Here is a 19,286-nt window from a genome sequence, read left to right as displayed (position 1 = left end):
TTGACTCATTGATTTTGTATCTGTGAAAAGAATCTAATGGAAATTCTAAAAACAAGAATGAAAGTGGTCTTATCCCAAATCATGTATTATTTAGGAAGATACCTTAATTGCCAAGTTTCATTTTTTGTTTCCACATAAAGATTATATTTCTAAAAGGTTTGAGAGAGAATTGCTGAAGATACTTTTTCTATTTTAGATGAGCAAGTTGTTATGGGCAACAAACTTCTTGTATATATTAGGTAAGAGATTAAAAAAAAAATTTATCTGTGTGTATGCTCCTTCTGTAATTTCCCCTCTGTATTCTTAGAGGTACTGTCATTTCCTATATGTATAGTGCTTTTCATGTTTCAGTGTTTGCATGTACAGTGTGGTTCTCAACCATAGGTGATTTTGTCCCCCGTTGGTGAACCCCCCACCCCCCGATGTTTGGCAATGTCTAGAGTCATTTTTGTTTGTCACAATCAGGGCTGGGGGAGAGATGCTGCTGTCATCTAGTGGGTGGTGGCCAGAGATGTTGCTGAGCATCCTGCAGTGCACAGGGTAGTCCACACAACAAAGAATTATCTCTCTCAAAATATGAATAACACTGAGGTTGAGAAAGCCTGGTGGTAGAGTATTTTACTTTTACTACTGACAACTCTGTGGAATATGTGTTGTCTCTATTTTATATAAAAGGACAAGAGATGTGTTTAGATCATGAAAAAGTTAGTGACAGAGGTTAAGCTGTGAAATGTTTATCTCCTTACTCCTCGAACGGGGTTCTTTCCAACAGACTAGGTAGGCTCAGAATTGTGTCCTAATAGAACTTAGATAGCTAACTGGCTGCCAGGCTAGCAGGCAGGAAGGTGACAGAACCTGCCAGAGCATTATTTTAGCCCCTATCTAGTGTCAATGTTAACTTTGAGACCTATTTCATACTTGTTACATTGATTTTTTGGGGAAGAACATTGCAGCATCTACCTAGTACTGTATATGTACTTTAAACTTCTTAGAATGTGCTGTCTGTAATCCAACATTCAAAATTGATGACTAGGTCAAAAAAGTTGAAAATCAGTGCCCCTTCCCCACCCAAAATGAGGACATATTCAGAAGACATCTTTATGGTTCAGCCCACAAGGCATAATTCATAAAGCATTAGCTATAAGGGAGGTCTGATTCAGAGGTAAAACTGTACAGTTAATTTCTCATCAGGTTCTCCTCTCCCTGAAGACTTGTCCTATTGTGGACATTTTCCAGACATTGTTAACCTAGCTCATTCCCTGTCTTTAATCACTGTTCTTAGAGCCACTGGTTTAAAGTCTCTGAGAACATTAGGCTTTTCACCGGTAAATCACCGGTAAAACCAGGGCCATTAGGTTTTTTCTGGTGCTGAGTGTGAGACTTTCCGATAGTCTGTTCTTATTCCTTCTTGTCCACTTAATGTGGCCTGGGTTTTTCTCAGGAAGAGTAAGAAGAAATGAAAGTGCTTACTCTGTCACAGGGTGTGTTATTTCACCACCATCCCTGTGGGCCACAGTTTCTGAACTGCCTCTCATCTTGATCAGGTCTGAACTTGACCTGACAAAAGCTGAGCCTGCTTAAAAATCAAATGAATATCTTGGGTTTGAGAAAGAATGTGTTCTCAGCCCATTACAAGTCACCAACTCTTTCTCTTTCTTTTCTTCTAGCTGTTGTCTTGCAGGCCGAGCCTATCCCCTTGGTGACATCCCTGAAGATCTTGTTCCCTTGGTTAAAAACCAGGTTGGTGCTATTTCCACGGCATTTTTATGATCTGCACTTCTTGTTCAATGCAAGAAAGATGAACTGTAATTGAGGGTTACAAGTGAGTCAGGAGCTATCTGCGGTGGTAGGAAAGAGCCTCCACACCATCACTGCAGCCAGGAATTAGAGCTGAGACAGGTTAGAAAAGTTATAACATGGTGGCAATTTAAACTAAATTCAACCTGCCTTTATTTTGTCCAACTGGGAATCGTTGCTTCAGCAATATACTTTGTAAGGAGAGAAAATAATCAACTTTTCTTTCAACTTGCAGGTTTTTGAATTTCTGATTCGCCTGCATTCAGCAGAAGCTTCCTCGGAGGAAGAAATCTACCCGTATGTTCGGACTCTGCTACATTTTGACACAAGAGAATTTCTAAATGTATTGGCACTGGTAAGAGATAATAAGATTTTAAGGTATTTTTAGAGGAACCAGGGTGGTAAATTTTTTTTAATAGAAGGATGTGTATGCAGGTATAATTTTTATGCCCTAGCAGTGAGCAGTAAACATTTCCAAATGTTTAATTTTGTTGTGCCACCCCTATTTCCTAATTCTTTATCTCCCTTCCTTCCCTCCCTCATCCCTCCCTCCTTCCCCCACTGCTCCTGTGTCTCTCTGTCTCTTTCTAACACATCCTTATCAAAAAGTTAAAGCAGTATTAGATGTGTGGTACATTTTTTTGTTTCAAATTATATTAGTTGACATAGTGAATATGGAAGAAGCCTCTGAAGGACATGTAGTGGTGATGATAGTGGAAGTCACTGGAGTTTCAGTGGAACATGGAAGCTTCCTGCTGAAAAAACAACCTTATACCTATTTAATTAAAGATGGATTTGGGTGAGCCAGGTTCTCCGTGAAAATGCCCCCAAGGGAATAATTATATAACACATAATATATCTTTCCAATTAAATAGTATTATAGTGTTTTTTAAAAAGCTTTTGATAACATGGACAGGGTTTATATTACAGTGTTTAGTGAAGCAGCAGCCTCACAAATGTAAAAGACACATGCAGATGTTATATATGCACAGTATTTAGAGAAAAAAGACCAGAAGGAAATACACCTACATATTATTAGTGATTAACTGTGAGATGGGGCAGATTTCTCTGATGAGCATATAGTACATTTATAAGTTGAATAGTAAACTGTTAAATTAAAAAACAATGCCCGTGAGAAGGATAAGATTCCCAATTATATTATACTTTTAATTGGTTTATTTGAATATCTGACTTCAGAAGTGGTAATTTTAATTGCACAGGAAGAAGGGAAAAGAAACTTAGAAGTGGAAGGCCGATCTAGTTAGTTTAAGAAACCTTAGAGAACCTAAGGGTACTTGCTATCTGGCATGTAGGAAATGAGAAACAGAAAATGGTGAGGCAAGGGGTACAGAAAGAGTGGTAGAGAGCAACAAAGAATTCTAAACTCATTTTCGTTTTTTGAAGGGCTCTGGTAGCACTGGAGACCATTTGGAATTGTGCTGACTTCTGAATTATGATATGAGGATTGATAGTAAGGCTGCAGTGCAATCTCATTTGCTTAACAAATAGTTGAGTGCCACATCGTGGTCTGTACGGCCTGGGGGTGCACCGTGGGCTTACAAGCTATAAAGCCTGCACTGGTGGAGGAAGAAGATGTAGACTTTGGGGTCAGTAGTTACAGCGCAGCATAGAACATGCCATTGGAGAAGTGCAGGATGCCACACACACCTACGAGAGGAATCTAATGGAAGGTTAAAGAAGGTTTCTTGTATGGAATGATGAACATGTGAGTCTCAAAGGATAAATAGAGGTTAGGTTAAGATTAGGGAAAAATATTCTAGGTAAAAGAACAAGGTGTGTAAAAAAGCCTGGAAACAAGACCGAGCAAGGTAGGCTCAAGGAATTGGGAGGGAAAAAAAAAATCAGTATGGCCACATCTCGAAGTGTAAGGAAGCCTATTATAAGAAACAAACCCGAAGAGGTAGGTAGAGACTGAGTGTTGTAATCCCTGGTGAGAAGTTTGGACTTTACAGCAGAGCAGCAGGTAGGCACTAAACCTTTTAGGTAAAGGAATATCATGATTTGTAGTTTAGAAAAATTTCCTCTGACTGTTGTATGAAAATGGGTTGAAATAAGACAGCTTTGGAGGCAAGAAGATCTGTTAGCAAATTTTTGTACTAGTCTAGGTAGAAGCTAGGGGCGCCTGGGTGGCTCAGTCGGTTAAACGTCTGCCTTCGGCTCAGGTCATGATCCTGAGTCCCTGGATTGAGCCCCACATCAGGCTCCCTGCTCGGTGGGGAGTCTGCTTCTCCCTCTCCATCTGACCCTCCCCCTGCTACTTCTCTGTCTCTCTCTCTCTCTCAAATAAATAAATAAAATCTTTAAAAAATAATCTAGGTAGAAGATTAAAGGTGACTTGAATTAGGGCAGTGACACCAGGGATAATAAGACATGAAAGGATTTGAAAGATATTTTATGAAGCCAATTGGCCTAAAACTTAGGGCTTATTGCACAGTTGGATGTGAAGGATAAAACAAATGGGAAGCATTGGGGCGCCTGGGTGGCTCAGTCGTTAAGCGTCTGCCTTTGGCTCAGACGCTTGGAAGTGGAAGTCCTGGGATCGAGCCCCGCATCGGGCTCCCTGCTCTGCGGGAAGCCTGCTTCTCCCTCTCCCACTCCCCCTGCTTGTGTTCCCTCTCTTGCTATCTCTCTCTGTCAAATAAATAAATAAAATCTTAAAAAAAAAAAAAAAACATGGGAAGCATCAAAGACTCCTAGATTTCTGACTTGGTTAACTGGATGTATAGTATTTATTTATTCAGTAGAGAATCAGAGGAGAAACTGGTTTCTTAGGAGATGAGAGGGTAGGACAGGGTTGTGGTGAGGGGTAGGGGGAGATATAGATATTAATTCTCTTTTGGACTTAATGAATTTGAAATGCCTGAAAGACATGTGGAGGTTTTCTTCCATGCTTGTATCAAGTGTTGGCCGCAAGCCCAAGTACCAGAGCTGGTGAAATTGATAAGACCTAGGATCTGAAATCCTGGATTCACCACCTATTTTGCCATGATTGATTGATCATATAACCTTCCTAATTCAATTAATATATCCTAATAAAAAACATCTTCAGGGAGACACAAAATAATTTACGTGACAGATTTTTAAATCACATTTTACCACCTTTTTTTCCATTTAGGAATATTTTTTTCAAGTAAAGTTTTTAAATTTAGCTTCCTTGACATACAATTTAAGCAGAATGTAGTTCGTCCATTTCAAGAGAAGAGTTTGACAAATGTATACAGTGTTGTGACCTCTCCTACAACCTAGATACGGAACATTTCTATGACACCAAAAAGGTCACTTTTGCAGTTTTGTAGTTAGTCCCAAACCCCAGCCCCTGGCAATTACCAATTTGCTTTCTGACACTGAAATTTTGCCTTTTCCAGAGGTCATATAAATAAAATCATATGCTTTGTAGTTTTGGGGGGCTTCTTTCACTTAAAGTAATGCTTTTGAGATTTATTAGTTCTGTTGCTTATATCAATAGATTGTTCCTTTTTTTTTTCTTTACGTTTTTATTTAAATTCCAGTTAGTTAACATACAGTGTATGTTACTTTCAGGTGTACAATATAGTGACCCAGCACTTCCATACAGGACCCGGTGCTCATCACAACACGTGCGCTCCTTAATCCCCACCACCTGTTTCACCCATCCCCTGCCCACCACCCCTCTGGTAACCATTAGTTTGTTCTCTAGAGTTAAGGGACGGCTTCTTGGTTTGCCTCTCTCTCTTTTATTCCCTTTGCTTGCTTGTTTTGTTTCTTAAATTCCACATATGAGTGAAATCATACGGTATTTGTCTTCTCTGACTTAGTTTACTTAACATTATACTCTCTAGCTCCATCTATGCCATTGCAAATGGCAAGATTTCATTCTTTTTTATGGCTGAATAATATCCCATTGTGTATATATACCATATCTTCTTCCTCCATTCATCAATCGATAGACACTTGAGCTGTATCCATAATTTGGCTGTTGTAGATAATGCTGCTATAAACATTGGAGTGCATCTATCCCTTTGATTTAGTGTTTTTGTATTCTTTGGGTAAATAAATACTCAGTGGTGCAATTGCTAGGTCGTGGGATAATTCTAATTTTAACTTTTTGAGGAACCTCCAATACTGTTTTCCATGTGGCTGCATCAGTTTGCATTCCCACCAACAGTGCAAAGGGGTTCCCCTTTCTCCACATCCTTGCCAACACCTGTTGTTTCTGTGTTGTTGATTGTAGCCATTCTGACAGGTATGAGGTGATAGCTCATTGTAGTTTTTGATTTGCATTTCCCTGATAAAAAGTGAGGTTGAGCATCTTTTCATGTGTCTCTTGGCCATCTGTATGTCTTCTTTGGAAAAATGTCTATTCATACTCCCATTTTTTAATTGGATTATTTGTTTTTTGGGTGTTGAGTTTTAAAAGTTCTTTTTGTATTTTGGATACTAACCCTTTATCAGATATATCATTTGCAAGTATCTTCTCCCATTCCATAGGTTGCCTTTTAGTTTTATTGATTGTTTCCTTTGCTGTGCAGAAGCTTTTGGTTTTAATGTAGTCCCAGTAGTTAATTTTTGCTTTTGTTTCCCATACCTCAGGAGACATATCTAGAAAGAAGTTGCTATGGCTGATGTCAAAGAAGTTACTGCCTGTGCTTTCCTCTAGGATTTTTACGGTTTCAGGTCTCACATTTAGGTCCTTAATCCATTTTAAATTTATTTTTGTGTATGGTGTAAGAAAGTGGTCCAGTTTCATTCTTTTGCATGTGACTGTCCAGTTTTCCCAACACCATTTGTTGAAGACACTGTCTTTTTCCCATTGGATATTCTTGCCCACTTTGTTGAAGATTGTGTGTTCATTTGTGGGTTTTCTATTCTGTTGCATTGATCTACATGTCTATTTTTGTGCCAGTACCATACTGTTTTGATTATAGCTTTGTAATATAACTTGAAGTCTGGAATTGTGATGCCTCTAGCTTTGCTTTTCTTTTTCAAGATTGCATTGGCTATTTGGGATCTTTTGTGGTTCCATACAAATTTTAGGATTGTTTGTTCTAGCTCTGTGAAAAATGCTGTTGGTATTTTGATAGGGATTGCATTAAATCTGTCGATTGCTTTGGGTAGTAGATATTTTAAACAGTATTTGTTTTTCTAGTCCATGAGCATGGAATAACTTTCCATTTCTTTGTGTCATCTTCAGTTTCTTTGATCAGTATTTTATAGTTTTCAGAGTACAGGTCTTTCACCTCTTTCATTAGGTTTATTCCTAGGTATCTTACGGTTTTTGGTGGGGTTGATTCCTTAATTTTTCTTTCTGCTGCTTCATTATTGGTGTATAGAAATGCAGCAGATTTCTGTATGTTGATTTTGTGTCCTGCAACTTTACTGAATTCGTTTATCAGTTCTAGCAGTTTTTTGTTTGAGTCTTTAAGGTTTTCTATGTATAGTATAGTGTCATGTCATCTGCAAATAGTGACAGTTTTACTTCTTCCTTACCAATTTGGATGCCTTTTATTCCTTTTTGTTTTCTGATTGCTGTAGCCAGGACTTCCAGTACTAGGTTGAGTGAAGGAGGTGAGAGTGGACATCCTCATTCCTGACCTAGAGGAAAAGCTGCCAGTTTTCTCCCATTTAGGATGATATTAACTCTGGATTTTTCATATATGGCCTTTTTTATGTTGAGCTATGTTTCCTCTAAACCTACTTTGTTGGGGGTTTTTATCATGAATGGATGTTGTACTTTGTCAAATGCTTTTTCTGCATCTATTAAAAGGATCTGTGGTCCTTATCCTTTCTTTTGTTAATGTGATGTATCACATTGATTGATTTGTGAATTTTGAACCAGCAACCCAGGAATAAATCCATTTGATCACAGTGAATAATTTTTTTTAATGCATTGTTGGATTTGGTTTGCTGGTATTTCACTGAGAAATTTTGCATCTGTGTTCCTCAGGAATATTGGCCTCTCTTTTTTGTGTGTGATGTCTTTATCTGGTTTTGGTATCAGGGTAATGCTGGCCTCATAGAATGAATTTGGAAGTTTTTCTTCCTTTTCTATTTTTTGGAATAGTTTGAGAAGACTAGGTATTAACTCTCCTTTAAATGTTTAAATAGGTATTAACTCTTCTTTAGAATTTGCCTATGAAGCCATCTGGTCCTGAATTTTTGTTTGTTGGGAGTTTTTTTTATTATTGATTAAGTTTCTTTGCTGGTTATTGGTCTATTCAAGTTTTCTATTTCTGCCTATTTCAGTTTTGGTAGTTTATAAGTTTCTAGGAATTTATCCATTTCTTCTAGGTTGTCCATTTGTTGGCATATAGTTTTTCGTAACATTCTCTTATAATTGTTTGTATTTCTGTAGTGTTGGCTGTTATTTCTCTGCTCTCATTTGTGATTTTACTTATTTGGGTCCCTTTTCTTTTTGATATGTCTGGCTAGGGGTTTATCAATTTTAATTTTTTCAGAGAATCAGCTCCTGGTTTCATTGATCTGTTCTCTTGTTTTTTTTTAGTTTCTATATCATTTATTTCTGCTCCAATCTTTATTATTTCCTTCCTTTTACTGTTTTGGGATTTGTTTGTTGTCCTTTTCCTAGCTCCTTTAGGTGTAAGGTTCCATTGTTTGAGATTCTTTTTTGAGGTGGGCCTACTATGTACTACTATGTACTTCCCTCTTAGGACCACTTTTGCTGCATCCCAAAGCTTATACTGTTGCGTTTTCCTTTTCATTTGTGTCCAGGTATTTTTTTTTTTAAAGATTATTTATTTATTTATTTGAGAGAGTGAGACAGCGAGCAAGGGACCACAAGCAGGGGGAGTGGGAGAGGGAGAAGCAGGTTTCCTGCAGAGCAGGGAGCCCGATATGGGACTTGATCCCAGGACACTGGGATCATGACCTGAGCCAAAGGCAGACGCTTAACAACTGAGCCACCCAGGTGCCCCTGTGTCCATGTATTTTTTAAATTTTTTCTTTGATTTCCTGGTTCACCCATTCGTTGTTGAGTCGCATGTTGTTTAACCTCCATGTATTTGTGGTCTTTCGAGATATTTTCTTATGGTTGACTTCTAGTTTCATAACGTTGGGGTCAGAAAAGGGGCATGGTATGATTTCAGTCTTTTTGTATTTGTTGAGGCCTGTTTTGTTACCTAATATGTGATTTATTCTAGAGAATGTTCCATGTGCACTTGAAAAGAATGTGTATTCTGCTGTTTTAGTCCAACTGGTCCAGTGTGTCACTCAAAACCACTGTTTCCTTGTTGAGTTTCCATTTAGATGATCCATCCATTGATGTAAGTGGGGTGGTAAAGTCCCCTACTATTATTGTATTATCATTAATTTGTTCCTTTCTGTTTGTTACTAATTGTTTTATATATTTGGGTGCTACCATTTTCAGTGCATAAACATTTATAATTGGTATATCTTGTTGGATTGTTCCCTTTATTATTATGTAGTGCCCTTCTTTGTCTCTTGTTACAGTCTGTTTTAAAGCCTAGTTTGTCCAATATAAGTATTGTTATTCCAGCTTTCTTTTGACATCCATTTGCATGATAAATATTTCTCCATCTCCTCAATTTCAATCTAAAAGTGTCTTTAGGTCGGGACGCCTGGGTGGCTCAGTCAGTTAAGCGTCTGCTTTCGGCTCAGGTCATGATCCCAGAGTCCTGGGATCGAGTCCCACATGGGGCTCCTTGCTTAGCAAGGGGCCTGCTTCTCCCTCTGCCTGCCTCTCTCTGATAAATAAATAAAATCTAAAAAAAATATATATATATATATTAAAAGTGTCTTTAGGTCTAAAATTAGCCCCATGTAGATGGGTCTTGTTTTCTTATCCATTCTGACACCCTGTGTCTTTTGATTGGAACGTTTAGTCCATTTATATTCAGAGTTATTGATATGTATTAATTGCCATTTTATTACTTGTGGTTGTTTTGGAAGATTTTCTGTGATCCTTTCTTGTCTTTTTTTTTTAAGATTTTATTTATTTATTTGACAGAGAGAGAGCGAAAGAGGGAACAGAAGCAGGGGGAGTGGGAAAGGGAGAAGCAGGCTTCCTGCCAAGCAGGGAGCCTGATATGGGGCTCGATCCCAGGACCCTGAGATCATGACCTGAGCCAAAGGCAGTCGCTTAACCAACTGAGCCACCCAGGCGCCCCTGATCCTTTCTTGTCTTTCTCTCTTTCATGTTTTGCTGGTTTTCTTTAGTGTACATTTGGATTTCTTTCTCTTTATTCTTTGATGTTTATTAGTGGGTTTTGATATTGGTTACCATTAGGTTTGTATATAAACTCTTCTGCAAATAGCAGTCTATATTAAGTTGATGGTTGTTCAAATTTGCACCCATTCTTTTCTCCTCTCCGCACATTTTGGGTATATGTTATTATATTTTATATCCTTTTGTGTGTGTGAGTTCTTGACCGAGTTTTGCAGAAATATTCATGTTTACTGCTTTGTGTTTCCTGCATTTATACTGTCACTTTTGTTTTCTCCTTTCCACTCAATATTAAAGAGTCCCCTTTAATATTTCTTGCAGGGCTAGTTTAGTCATCACAAACTCTTTTGGTTTTTGTCAGGAAAACTCTTTATCTCCCCTTCTATTCCAAATGGTAGCCTTACTGGATAGAGCATTCTTGGCTGCAGATTTTTCCTATTCAGCATTTTGAATGTCTCGTGCTACTCTCTTCTGGCTTGCCAAGTTTCTGTTGAAAAATCTCTTTCAATGGAAAACCCTAGCCTAATGGGTTTTCCCTTGTAAGTTAATGACTTCTTTTGTTGCTTTTAAGATTTTTTCTTTATCACTATATTTTGCAACTTTAATTTCAGTATGTCTTGGTTTTGAGCTGCTTTTGTTGATTTTGATGGGAGTTCTTTCTGTCTCCTGGATCTGTATATCTGTTCCCTGCCCCAGATTAGGGAAGTTTTCAGCTATTATTTCTTCAAATAAATTTTCTGCCCCCTTTTCTCTTTCTTCTTCTAGGACTCCTGTAATATGAATGTTACTATATTTAGTAGAGTCACTGAGTTCCCTGAGTTTATTCTTGTTTTGCATAATTCTTCTTTCTCTCTTTTGTTCGGCTTCATTGCTTTCTGTTACTTTTTCTTCTAAGTCATCAATTCATTCTTCTGCTTCTTCCAGCCTGCTGTTCATTGCATCAGGTGTGTTTCTAATCTCGTTTATTGGGCTCTTCATCTTTGATTCTTTTTTTAACTCTTACATGTTTGTGGTAAGGGTCTTATTGATGTCTTCTATTCTTTTCTCAAACCCAGTGAGTATTCTTATGGTTGTTACTTTAAATTCTCCCTCAGGCATGTTACGTATATCTGTTTCAATTAGATCTCTGCCTGTGGCCTTATCTTGTTCTTTCATTTAGGATAAATTCCTCTCTTCACATTTTGTCTAAATTGCTGCTGCCTTGGGCGCCTGGATGGCTCAGTCGGTTAAGCTGCTGCCTTCAGCTCGGGTCATGATCCCAGGGTCCTGGAATTGAGCCCCACATAGGGGCTCCTGCTCAGCAGAGAGCCTGCTTCCCCCTTTCCCTCTGCCTGCTTCTCCCTTTCCCTCTGCCTGCTGCTCAGCAGAGAGCCTGCTTCTCCCTTTCCCTGCTGCCTACTTGTGCTCTCTCGCTGTCAAATAAAGAAAGAAAAAAAATCTTAAAAAAAAATAATAAATTGCTGCTGCCTTATAAGTGTTAGAAAAGCCAGTTATGTGTACTGCTCCTGAAAGCAATGGCCTTACAATGAAGAGGTCATGTAGTACCCAGGGCCTGTCACTTCAGGGAATTCACCAGTGTGCACTATGTGTGCTCTGTTGTGTTCTGGCTGCACTATCCTGCAGGCCAGTCATCTGCAGAGGCTCTCCTTGCCTGCTGTGAGCAGTGTTTCATCCCTGGCCTGAATGTGGCGAGTTTTAACTAGGTGTGCTCTGATCTGCTTGTGAAATGAGACCTGTCACCACCTACACTGGAACTGAGGCCCTGCAAAACTCTCTGGTCAGGTGACAATGTGTGCGGGGGTTTATGCTGATCTTCTTGGGGAGGGGCCCACCCACTTGGAACTGAGGCAAGTGTGACTGGGAAGGGCAGTTCTATTAGAGCACATAAGGGTGGGCTTGGTATAAGCAAGTTAGGCAGCCAGTGTAGCACTGCACTGCTTCCTGCAGGTGGCTCTGTGTTTGTACGGAAATGGCACCAGCCAGCTCCTTTGTTCCTGAAGGGATATGTCCATGAACGTTGCCTCTCAGGGACGTGGTCAAGACTGGCAAATAATCTCCCACTGTGTGCCCCAGGCACTCTTCAGATTGCTGTTTCCATGATATCTGCCTCCAAATTGTTTGCCTGCCTTCTCTCCAGGAGTAGTGCAGTACCTTCTAGGCTCTATCCCAGCCAAGCCTGCTGACCTTTAAAATTCCAGGCTTTAAGCCCTTCTGGTTGCAAGAAGTCCTAAAATTCAGCCCCTCTCATTTTCCAAGCCAGTGGCTCTGGGGAAACATTCTCCTTGTGCATTCCCCTGGGTGCTCCCTCCCTCCCCAACCCCCGCCCTTCTCTGCGACCTCCCTCCCGCCCCTTCACAGCAGCTTCAGTCCGTTGCTCCCCTAAACCACATCTCCACGCTTTATGCCTTCTTCAGTGTAGCCTCTTTTCTCCCTTTAGTGGTGGAGTTTGTTCTGTCAGTCTTCAGGTCAATTTCTGGTGTATGTAGGATGATTTGGTAGTTATCTAGTTGTATTTGTGGGACTAGGCGAGCCCAAGGTCCTTCTACTCTGTCGCCATCTTCTCCCAAACCAGGTTGTTCCTTTTTATAGCTGTGTAATTTTCCATGTTATGGATATACAGTTTGCTGATCTGTTCACCAGTAGATGGTCCTTGGAGTTGCTTTGTGTTTTAGGCTATTATTAGTGTGGACATATATTTCTGTTTCTCTTGAGTAAATCTCAAAGGATAGAATTGCTGGGTCATTTGTTAAATGTATTCTTTTACTTTGTCAGAAACTGACGGGCTGTTTTCTAAAGTGGTTCTACCATTTTACATTCCTACTAGTAGTATAGATGAGTATCAATCAGTTCCTTCATCTCACCAACACTTGCTAGAGTTGATCGTTTTAAAATTACCATTCTAAAAGGTGTGTAGTGGTATCTTGTGGTTTTTATTTAATATTTTCCTTCTGACTAATGATATTAAGCATTTTTTTCATTAAAATAGATCAGTAGAGAAGATATGTTTGTCATCCATATATTCTCTGGTGAAATATCTGTTCAAATTTTTTTAAAGATTTTTTTAAATTTTTTATTTATTTGACAGTGAGAGAGACAGCGAGAGAGGGAACACAAGCAGGGGGAGCAGCAGAGGGAGAGGGAGAAGCAGGCTTCCCACGGAGCAGGGAGCCCGATGTGGGGCTCGATCCCAGCACCCTGGGATCACGACCTGAGCCAAAGGCAGGCACTTAATGACCGAGCCACCCAGGTGCCCCTGTTCAAATTTTTTTTTTAATTGTGTTTATTTTCTTGCCTGGTTTTGAAAGTTCTCTACAAATTTTAAATACAAGTTCTTTGTCAGATTACATAAGCTTAGCAAATGTTTTCTACCAGTCTGGTTTGTCTTTAAAGACTAATAGTTTTGTTCTAAGAAAACACTCAGAATTGACTGTTCTGGGTAATTTTTACCATGTATACTGTAAGCCTTTTCAATGTGTCAATTCAAGTCTTTATTTCAAAAATGTTTTCTTGAGGGGCGCCTGGGTGGCTCAGTCATTAAGCGTCTGCCTTCGGCTCAGGTCATGATCCCAGGGTTCTGGGATCGAGCCCCGCATCGGGCTCCCTGCTCCATGGGAAGCCTGCTTCTCCCACTCCCCCTGCTTGTATTCCCTCTCTCGCTGTGCCTCTCTCTGTCAAATAAATAAATAAAATCTTTAAAAAAAAAAAAAAGTTTTCTTGAATTAGAGATTTAATTGCTTTTTCTGCTTCATTGTTTTGTATTTCATCTTAAACTGCAGTTCTTTGTATATTGTATTATCTTTATCTTCTATATTTGTCACAAACTTTTCTCTGATCTCTTTTACTTTATTTAAACTTTATTTTCTTTGTTCTTTTCATTTATGTTTTCTATTTCTCTTACTTTACTTTTGTTCATGTCTTTTCTCCCATGGGTGGCTTGTATGCCTTTGTGCTTCACAAACTGTGTCATTCTCCATTAGGACATCTTTGCGTTATTCCTGTTACCAAGCATTGTGTAAGTAGAAGCATCTTTATGGAATGATGATGTTTTAACAGTGATGTGCCATGTTAGTGGCAGCTGTTAACTTCAACCAAAATATGTCATTATTTATATCATAATATTCATACTGTGGTATATCACCACTTAATTATGTTTATAGAAGTAAACTTTCAATATCTGTCTCAAAGCAGTGAATATATGCTGCTGAAAAGGAAAATGAATAAGAAATTCTTTTTTACTAGCTGTCACTGCTGTTCCTTTTTATACATATGTTAATTCTCCATGATTTGTGTTTTAGTTGAATAGCACTTGTATTAGCAGATAATACCTTCTATTTGTATCTGCACAGTGACATCTTACTTTGGCAAGATGGGGTGGGATAGAAGTATGTGTTTGTGTTAGTGTGTTCATGTTTGTTGTTTTTGTAAACCTGCAGAGAGAACTGAGAGACTTCCTAGTTCACCTTAGAACTAGGCAGGGTAATATTTAACTCACTTAAACATTAAAATATCTTCTATTTGAGTTTCCAGATTGAGAGTTCTTACAGTCTCCTTGGTAATTCATCTCAGCATTTTTCAACTAACAGGCAGCAAAGTAGTCTAGGTGAAGGAAGAGTTTAAAAAAAAAATATTTTGTTTTTCTCTGTCATTAAGTAGACAATCGAGCATCCATTTGTTTAAAGCACTTAGTGTGTGTCAGGAAAGTAGAAGGAAGTGCATGCTAACTGGAGAACATCATGAGCAGAGGTACTTGGGAGAAGTTAGGAAAGTTCAGGGCCCATTTAAAGAATAGCAGTATTTTGGTTGAATGTAACCGTGATGTAGTCTTGAAAGTTCATGGCTGTGAAATTCCTTTTTTAAAATCTACTCATTTAATTTTTAATGGGACAATATATAGTTTATTTTTTTAGGAAAATAAGCAGTAAATTATTGCTATATGGATTCATACATTTCTAAGACCCACATGTGCTAAGTGAAAACCATGGGAAAGATATTCAAGTCTCTCATCATTTTTATTATTTAATAAATAATTTCATTTTAATTTTTTGGTAGTAAACACAATTCTTATTCTCATATATGCATTTTATAGGTATTAGGTATTTTCAGAATCTGATGCTGTCATTTACTTTGGTGCATGTTCTGTTCAAAATATATTTGGCTCTACTTGCCCAGGGACATAAAAGGGCTATACTTGGCAGTGTTTTGAAAATAAGATACCTAGTCCTTGTATGTGTGTAGGCTTGAGGATTTTAACATTGTGACAGTTTTACCATTTTTAGAAAATGTCTATCATTGAACATCATTTTTTTTAGTTGTCATGGAAATGATGAAAGTTATTTTTCAGGAAAGTTAATAAACTGTACTTCAGTTATTATTTCCAAATAGCATAGTTGGAATGATGGCAGAGCATGTAACATATAGTTCATCTTCTCAAACCCTTGTTCACAAATTGCCTTTTGTCATTAGTGTTTTTTCTTTTTCATTGCCTGTGAACTTTCTAAAATCGCTTTTTGGTTGTATGGCAGTTGCTGTATTTTTATACTTGTTATTCATTTTTAAAGTCCCAGGATACCATGCAATAGTAAATGCTATAGCTTTCTACCTAACTTGCTAAAAGCAACTTACTATTTAAAGGTATATAAGGAAAAACCTGATGAGGAATGGTTACCTTATTTGGGATTTTACCTATTAATAAGAATTTAATATCTTGTTTCCTTCTAAAATGTGCAAATAATAATAATTTTTAAAAATTTCTTCCTGTTAGACTTTTGAAGATTTTAAAAATGACAAGCAAGCTGTAGAATATCAACAACGAATTGTGGATATTTTGTTGAAAGTAAGTATTCAGAGAATAGATGTCTTTGTATTGATGTTTGTTTGTTTGCTTGTTTGTTTTTAGGGGGGCAAGGGGCACAGGGAGAGGGATAGAGAGAATCTTAAGCAGACTCCATGCCCAGTGTGGAGCCTGACGCAGGGCTCAGTCTCATGACCCTGAGATCATGACCTGAGCCAGAATCATATACTTAACCAACTGAGCCACCCAGGTGCCCCTGTATTGATGTTTATTTTAAGAAAGTTGAATTGTTTTATAGCAAGTTCTAAAATGATCTTATTTAATGAAACAGTGTGTTGAAATCATTTAAATTGTGATATCTTTGTCTTCCAAACCTGAATGAAATACTAATCATTCTTTAAAAAAAAATTTAATTTATCTCAGCTGTCGACTAGATAGATACAGGATATAGGGTACTGCTGTGAAATGCATATTGTGGTAGTTGCTATATTGGCATGATTATGTGAAATAATAGTGACTAACTTCAGAATGCTTTGAGAAAATAATGAATGTGAAGAATCTTCATACCAGCATTGCTGTGTTGCTAAGGTGGTGCTCTCATTTGACTGGGGCACTAAGGTGATAGGTACAACTTCAGAATGATTAGAGGCACACAGAGAGGATCATCTCAGTTTAAATCTAACTAGATTCAGTCCAAAGTTATTTTGAGATCCACTCTGCTGCTAATGAATGAATGCAGAGACAGATTCTTTTCCTTTCCATCTGCACAGCTTGGATAAGGCCAGTTTCTTCTTGTAGTTGAAATCTTAGAATCTTGTCCATTTGGCTGTGAAATGGAGATTTCTTCCTCTTAGCGAGTTTTAGATTATTTTGGACAAGAGACCAAAATTAAAATGTTCTCTAATTATGTATGACATTAATGCATTACATTTATAATAGTTCTTTATAATTTTAAAGCACATTTATATACCTTATTTGAGCTGTTTATTGACGTTTTAAGATAGGCAGTGATGAGTATGAGAATAGGATCGCTAAGTCCCCAAATAATGCCAGTTTGATCCAGGTAGGTGGTGTGGAGAATTTTTACTTGGATTTTCTAAATGGTCTCTCTATACCTAATCTTGTCCTCCTTTAATTTGTGATCTTGCCTTTTTTTTATTCTTCTGTGGCTACCTATTGGATCAGTTGGAATTAAGTTCTGCTATGAGAGAGATTCAAAATAACAATAGTTTAATTATGAAGGGAATTTATTTTTCTCATAAAAGTCTGGAGGTCAGCAACCTGTTCTAGTAGAGTGGCTTCACAAACTTATCAGGGATGCAGATGCCTTCTGCTTTAACTGTTGTTATTCTTAGTATATGGTTCCTGTCTTTTGGTCCAAAATACCTTCTTGGGCTCCAGCCATCACCTCGACATTCTAGCCAGTCTGAATGCAGAAAGAGATGAAGAAAAGAGTTCCCTCTCTTTAAGAAGACTTTTTAGAAGTTGTATACTACAATTCAGCTTATAACATGTTGATCAGAACTTAGATATATTGCTTCTCAGCTGTTAAGAGAGACTGAGAAATGTACTCTTTATTATGGGTGACCATGTGTTTAGCCTAAAATGAGGAGTTCTAAGTTAGGAGGGAAGAGCAGATGTTGGAGCACAAGTACTAGTTTCTGCCATACTCATGTAAAGTTGTTGAACATGACATCCAAGATCCTTCTGTATTTTCTGGTCCCCGATTACTTCTCTACAACTACTCTCCTCTCCTACCCCTAACACACCCCCTGTGGTGCACACACCCTCTGTATTACGAACACTTCTCAACCATATTAAATTATTGCAATTCACCGAATTGTCTTATGTCATCTTTATGTCTTATGTTCTTTGTGTGCGTTTTCTTTCATCCTGTCATGCCTTTCTTTCCCTTTCTCTGCCTGGCAAATTCCTAACCATTTTCCAAGACATAACTCAAATATCATCCACGAGAAACTCTTTTAGAATCCTTTCCACACTTTCAGTTTGATTAGTTGCCCCTTCTCCATGTTCATACAACACTTCATGCTACACATGGCACACTGTATGGTAATTGTTTACATGTGTATTTTCCTGCCTGCAGTTTCCTGTAAGCAGAGACTGTGAGGATTTTTGTGTGTGTGTCATTGTTTTAACATGACCAGAATGTGTCCAGCACAATGCCTGCGTGCTGGTATTTCCTATTTCTCTTCTTTATCCATTCATCTATTGATGGAATTTAAGCTGCTTCCATGTCTTGGCCATTGTAAGTCATGCTGCAGTAAACATAGGGGTGCATATATCTTTCTGAATTAGGGTTTTTGTTTTCTTCAGATAAATACTTAGAGATGGAATTCCTGGATCACACTTTTTTAAATTTTTTGAGGAACCGCCATATTGTTTTCCACAGCGGCTGCACCAATTACATTCCCACCCATAGTGCATGAGTCTTTCCTTTTATCCACATCCTTGCTTAACACTTGCTATTTCTTGTCTTTCTGATACTAGCCATTCTGACGGGTGTGAGGTGGTACATCATTGTGGTCTTGACTTGCATTTCCCCAATGATTAGTGATGTTGAACATCTTTTCCTGTGCCTTCAGGTTACCTTACTTTTAAACCCCAGAACGACTCCCTTCTTTCTGTGTCGGTAGGCAGCTTTTTGGTAGGGTTACTTAAATGTAATTTAAATTTAACTTTAGAAGGATTCTCTTTTAAGAATTCCAGAGGGAAACATGTTTAATATTTCTTTGAAAGCCACCTCTGGCAATTCAGTTCTCATACAGATTGTGCCTAGAAATATGGCAAAAATCACTAAAATGTTTTCCTTTCAGAATATGAAAGTAGTTTGTGCTCCTTCTCTAAAATGGCATCGAACTCAATTGTTGCACAGCCTATAAAAGAATCTTCTCATGAGTCTTTAGTAATGAGGCTTCCCACCACCTTTCTAATGATACAATTTTATGTCAAACCAGATGGTATATTGAATAAATGGTCTCTTTTGCTCACCAGGTTATGGTGGAGAATTCCGATTTTACTCCCTCACAAGTAGGGTGTCTCTTTACATTCCTTGCCCGGCAGCTTGCAAAGCCAGACAATACATTGTTTGTAAACAGAACCCTTTTTGATCAGGTGAGTGTCTTTAATGATGAGAATTGTTCTCATTATGTTTACTGTTCATAGAAAAATTGACTGGACTGTACATTTTTTTAATATAATAGCCTAGCAGCTAAATATCTTATCAGGTAGGAGCCTGTTCTGGTTTTAATTTGGATTGAATTAGTTGGGTTTTTTTTTAACGTTGTGTCTGGATAGTATGATTTTGCCTAGTAACTTGCTGTCTTGGGAGTATGGCTTGTAGAGATTGGCTTATAGAAATTTTTTTCTCTGTTATTCTGTTGCTCTAAATTGCCTAGAATTGTTTGCTCAAGAATTTTTGAATGTAAAAGTCACGCATCTCATTGGTAGCATGTCTATGATGTTGATCATCTGGAAGAG

General features: G+C 38.1%; 1 protein-coding gene across 4 annotated transcripts in view; it reads left to right on the top strand.

Moving 5' to 3' along the window:
• Nucleotides 1-19,286, top strand: part of VPS8 (VPS8 subunit of CORVET complex) — a 252,839-nt gene that overhangs the window by 111,309 nt on the left and 122,244 nt on the right. For all 4 annotated transcript variants that reach the window (XR_010409242.1, XM_054504291.2, XM_054504292.2 and 1 more), the window contains exons 25-29: nucleotides 197-239; nucleotides 1,668-1,740; nucleotides 2,033-2,152; nucleotides 15,759-15,830; nucleotides 18,801-18,920. Coding sequence is in view for 3 of the 4 variants with exons in the window: in XM_054504291.2 (XP_054360266.1) it covers nucleotides 197-239; nucleotides 1,668-1,740; nucleotides 2,033-2,152; nucleotides 15,759-15,830; nucleotides 18,801-18,920 (428 nt within the window). In the remaining variant the exon portion in view is untranslated. The remainder of the gene's footprint in view (nucleotides 1-196; nucleotides 240-1,667; nucleotides 1,741-2,032; nucleotides 2,153-15,758; nucleotides 15,831-18,800; nucleotides 18,921-19,286) is intronic.

Source organism: Mirounga angustirostris, unplaced genomic scaffold (assembly GCF_029215605.1).
Source record: "Mirounga angustirostris isolate CCGP_5_RB_7025 unplaced genomic scaffold, mMirAng1.0.hap1 SCAF_1, whole genome shotgun sequence".
Lineage (NCBI taxonomy): Eukaryota > Metazoa > Chordata > Mammalia > Carnivora > Phocidae > Mirounga > Mirounga angustirostris.
The sequence above is the reverse complement of the archived record's forward strand: the minus strand, read 5'-3'. Positions and strand labels throughout refer to the sequence as shown.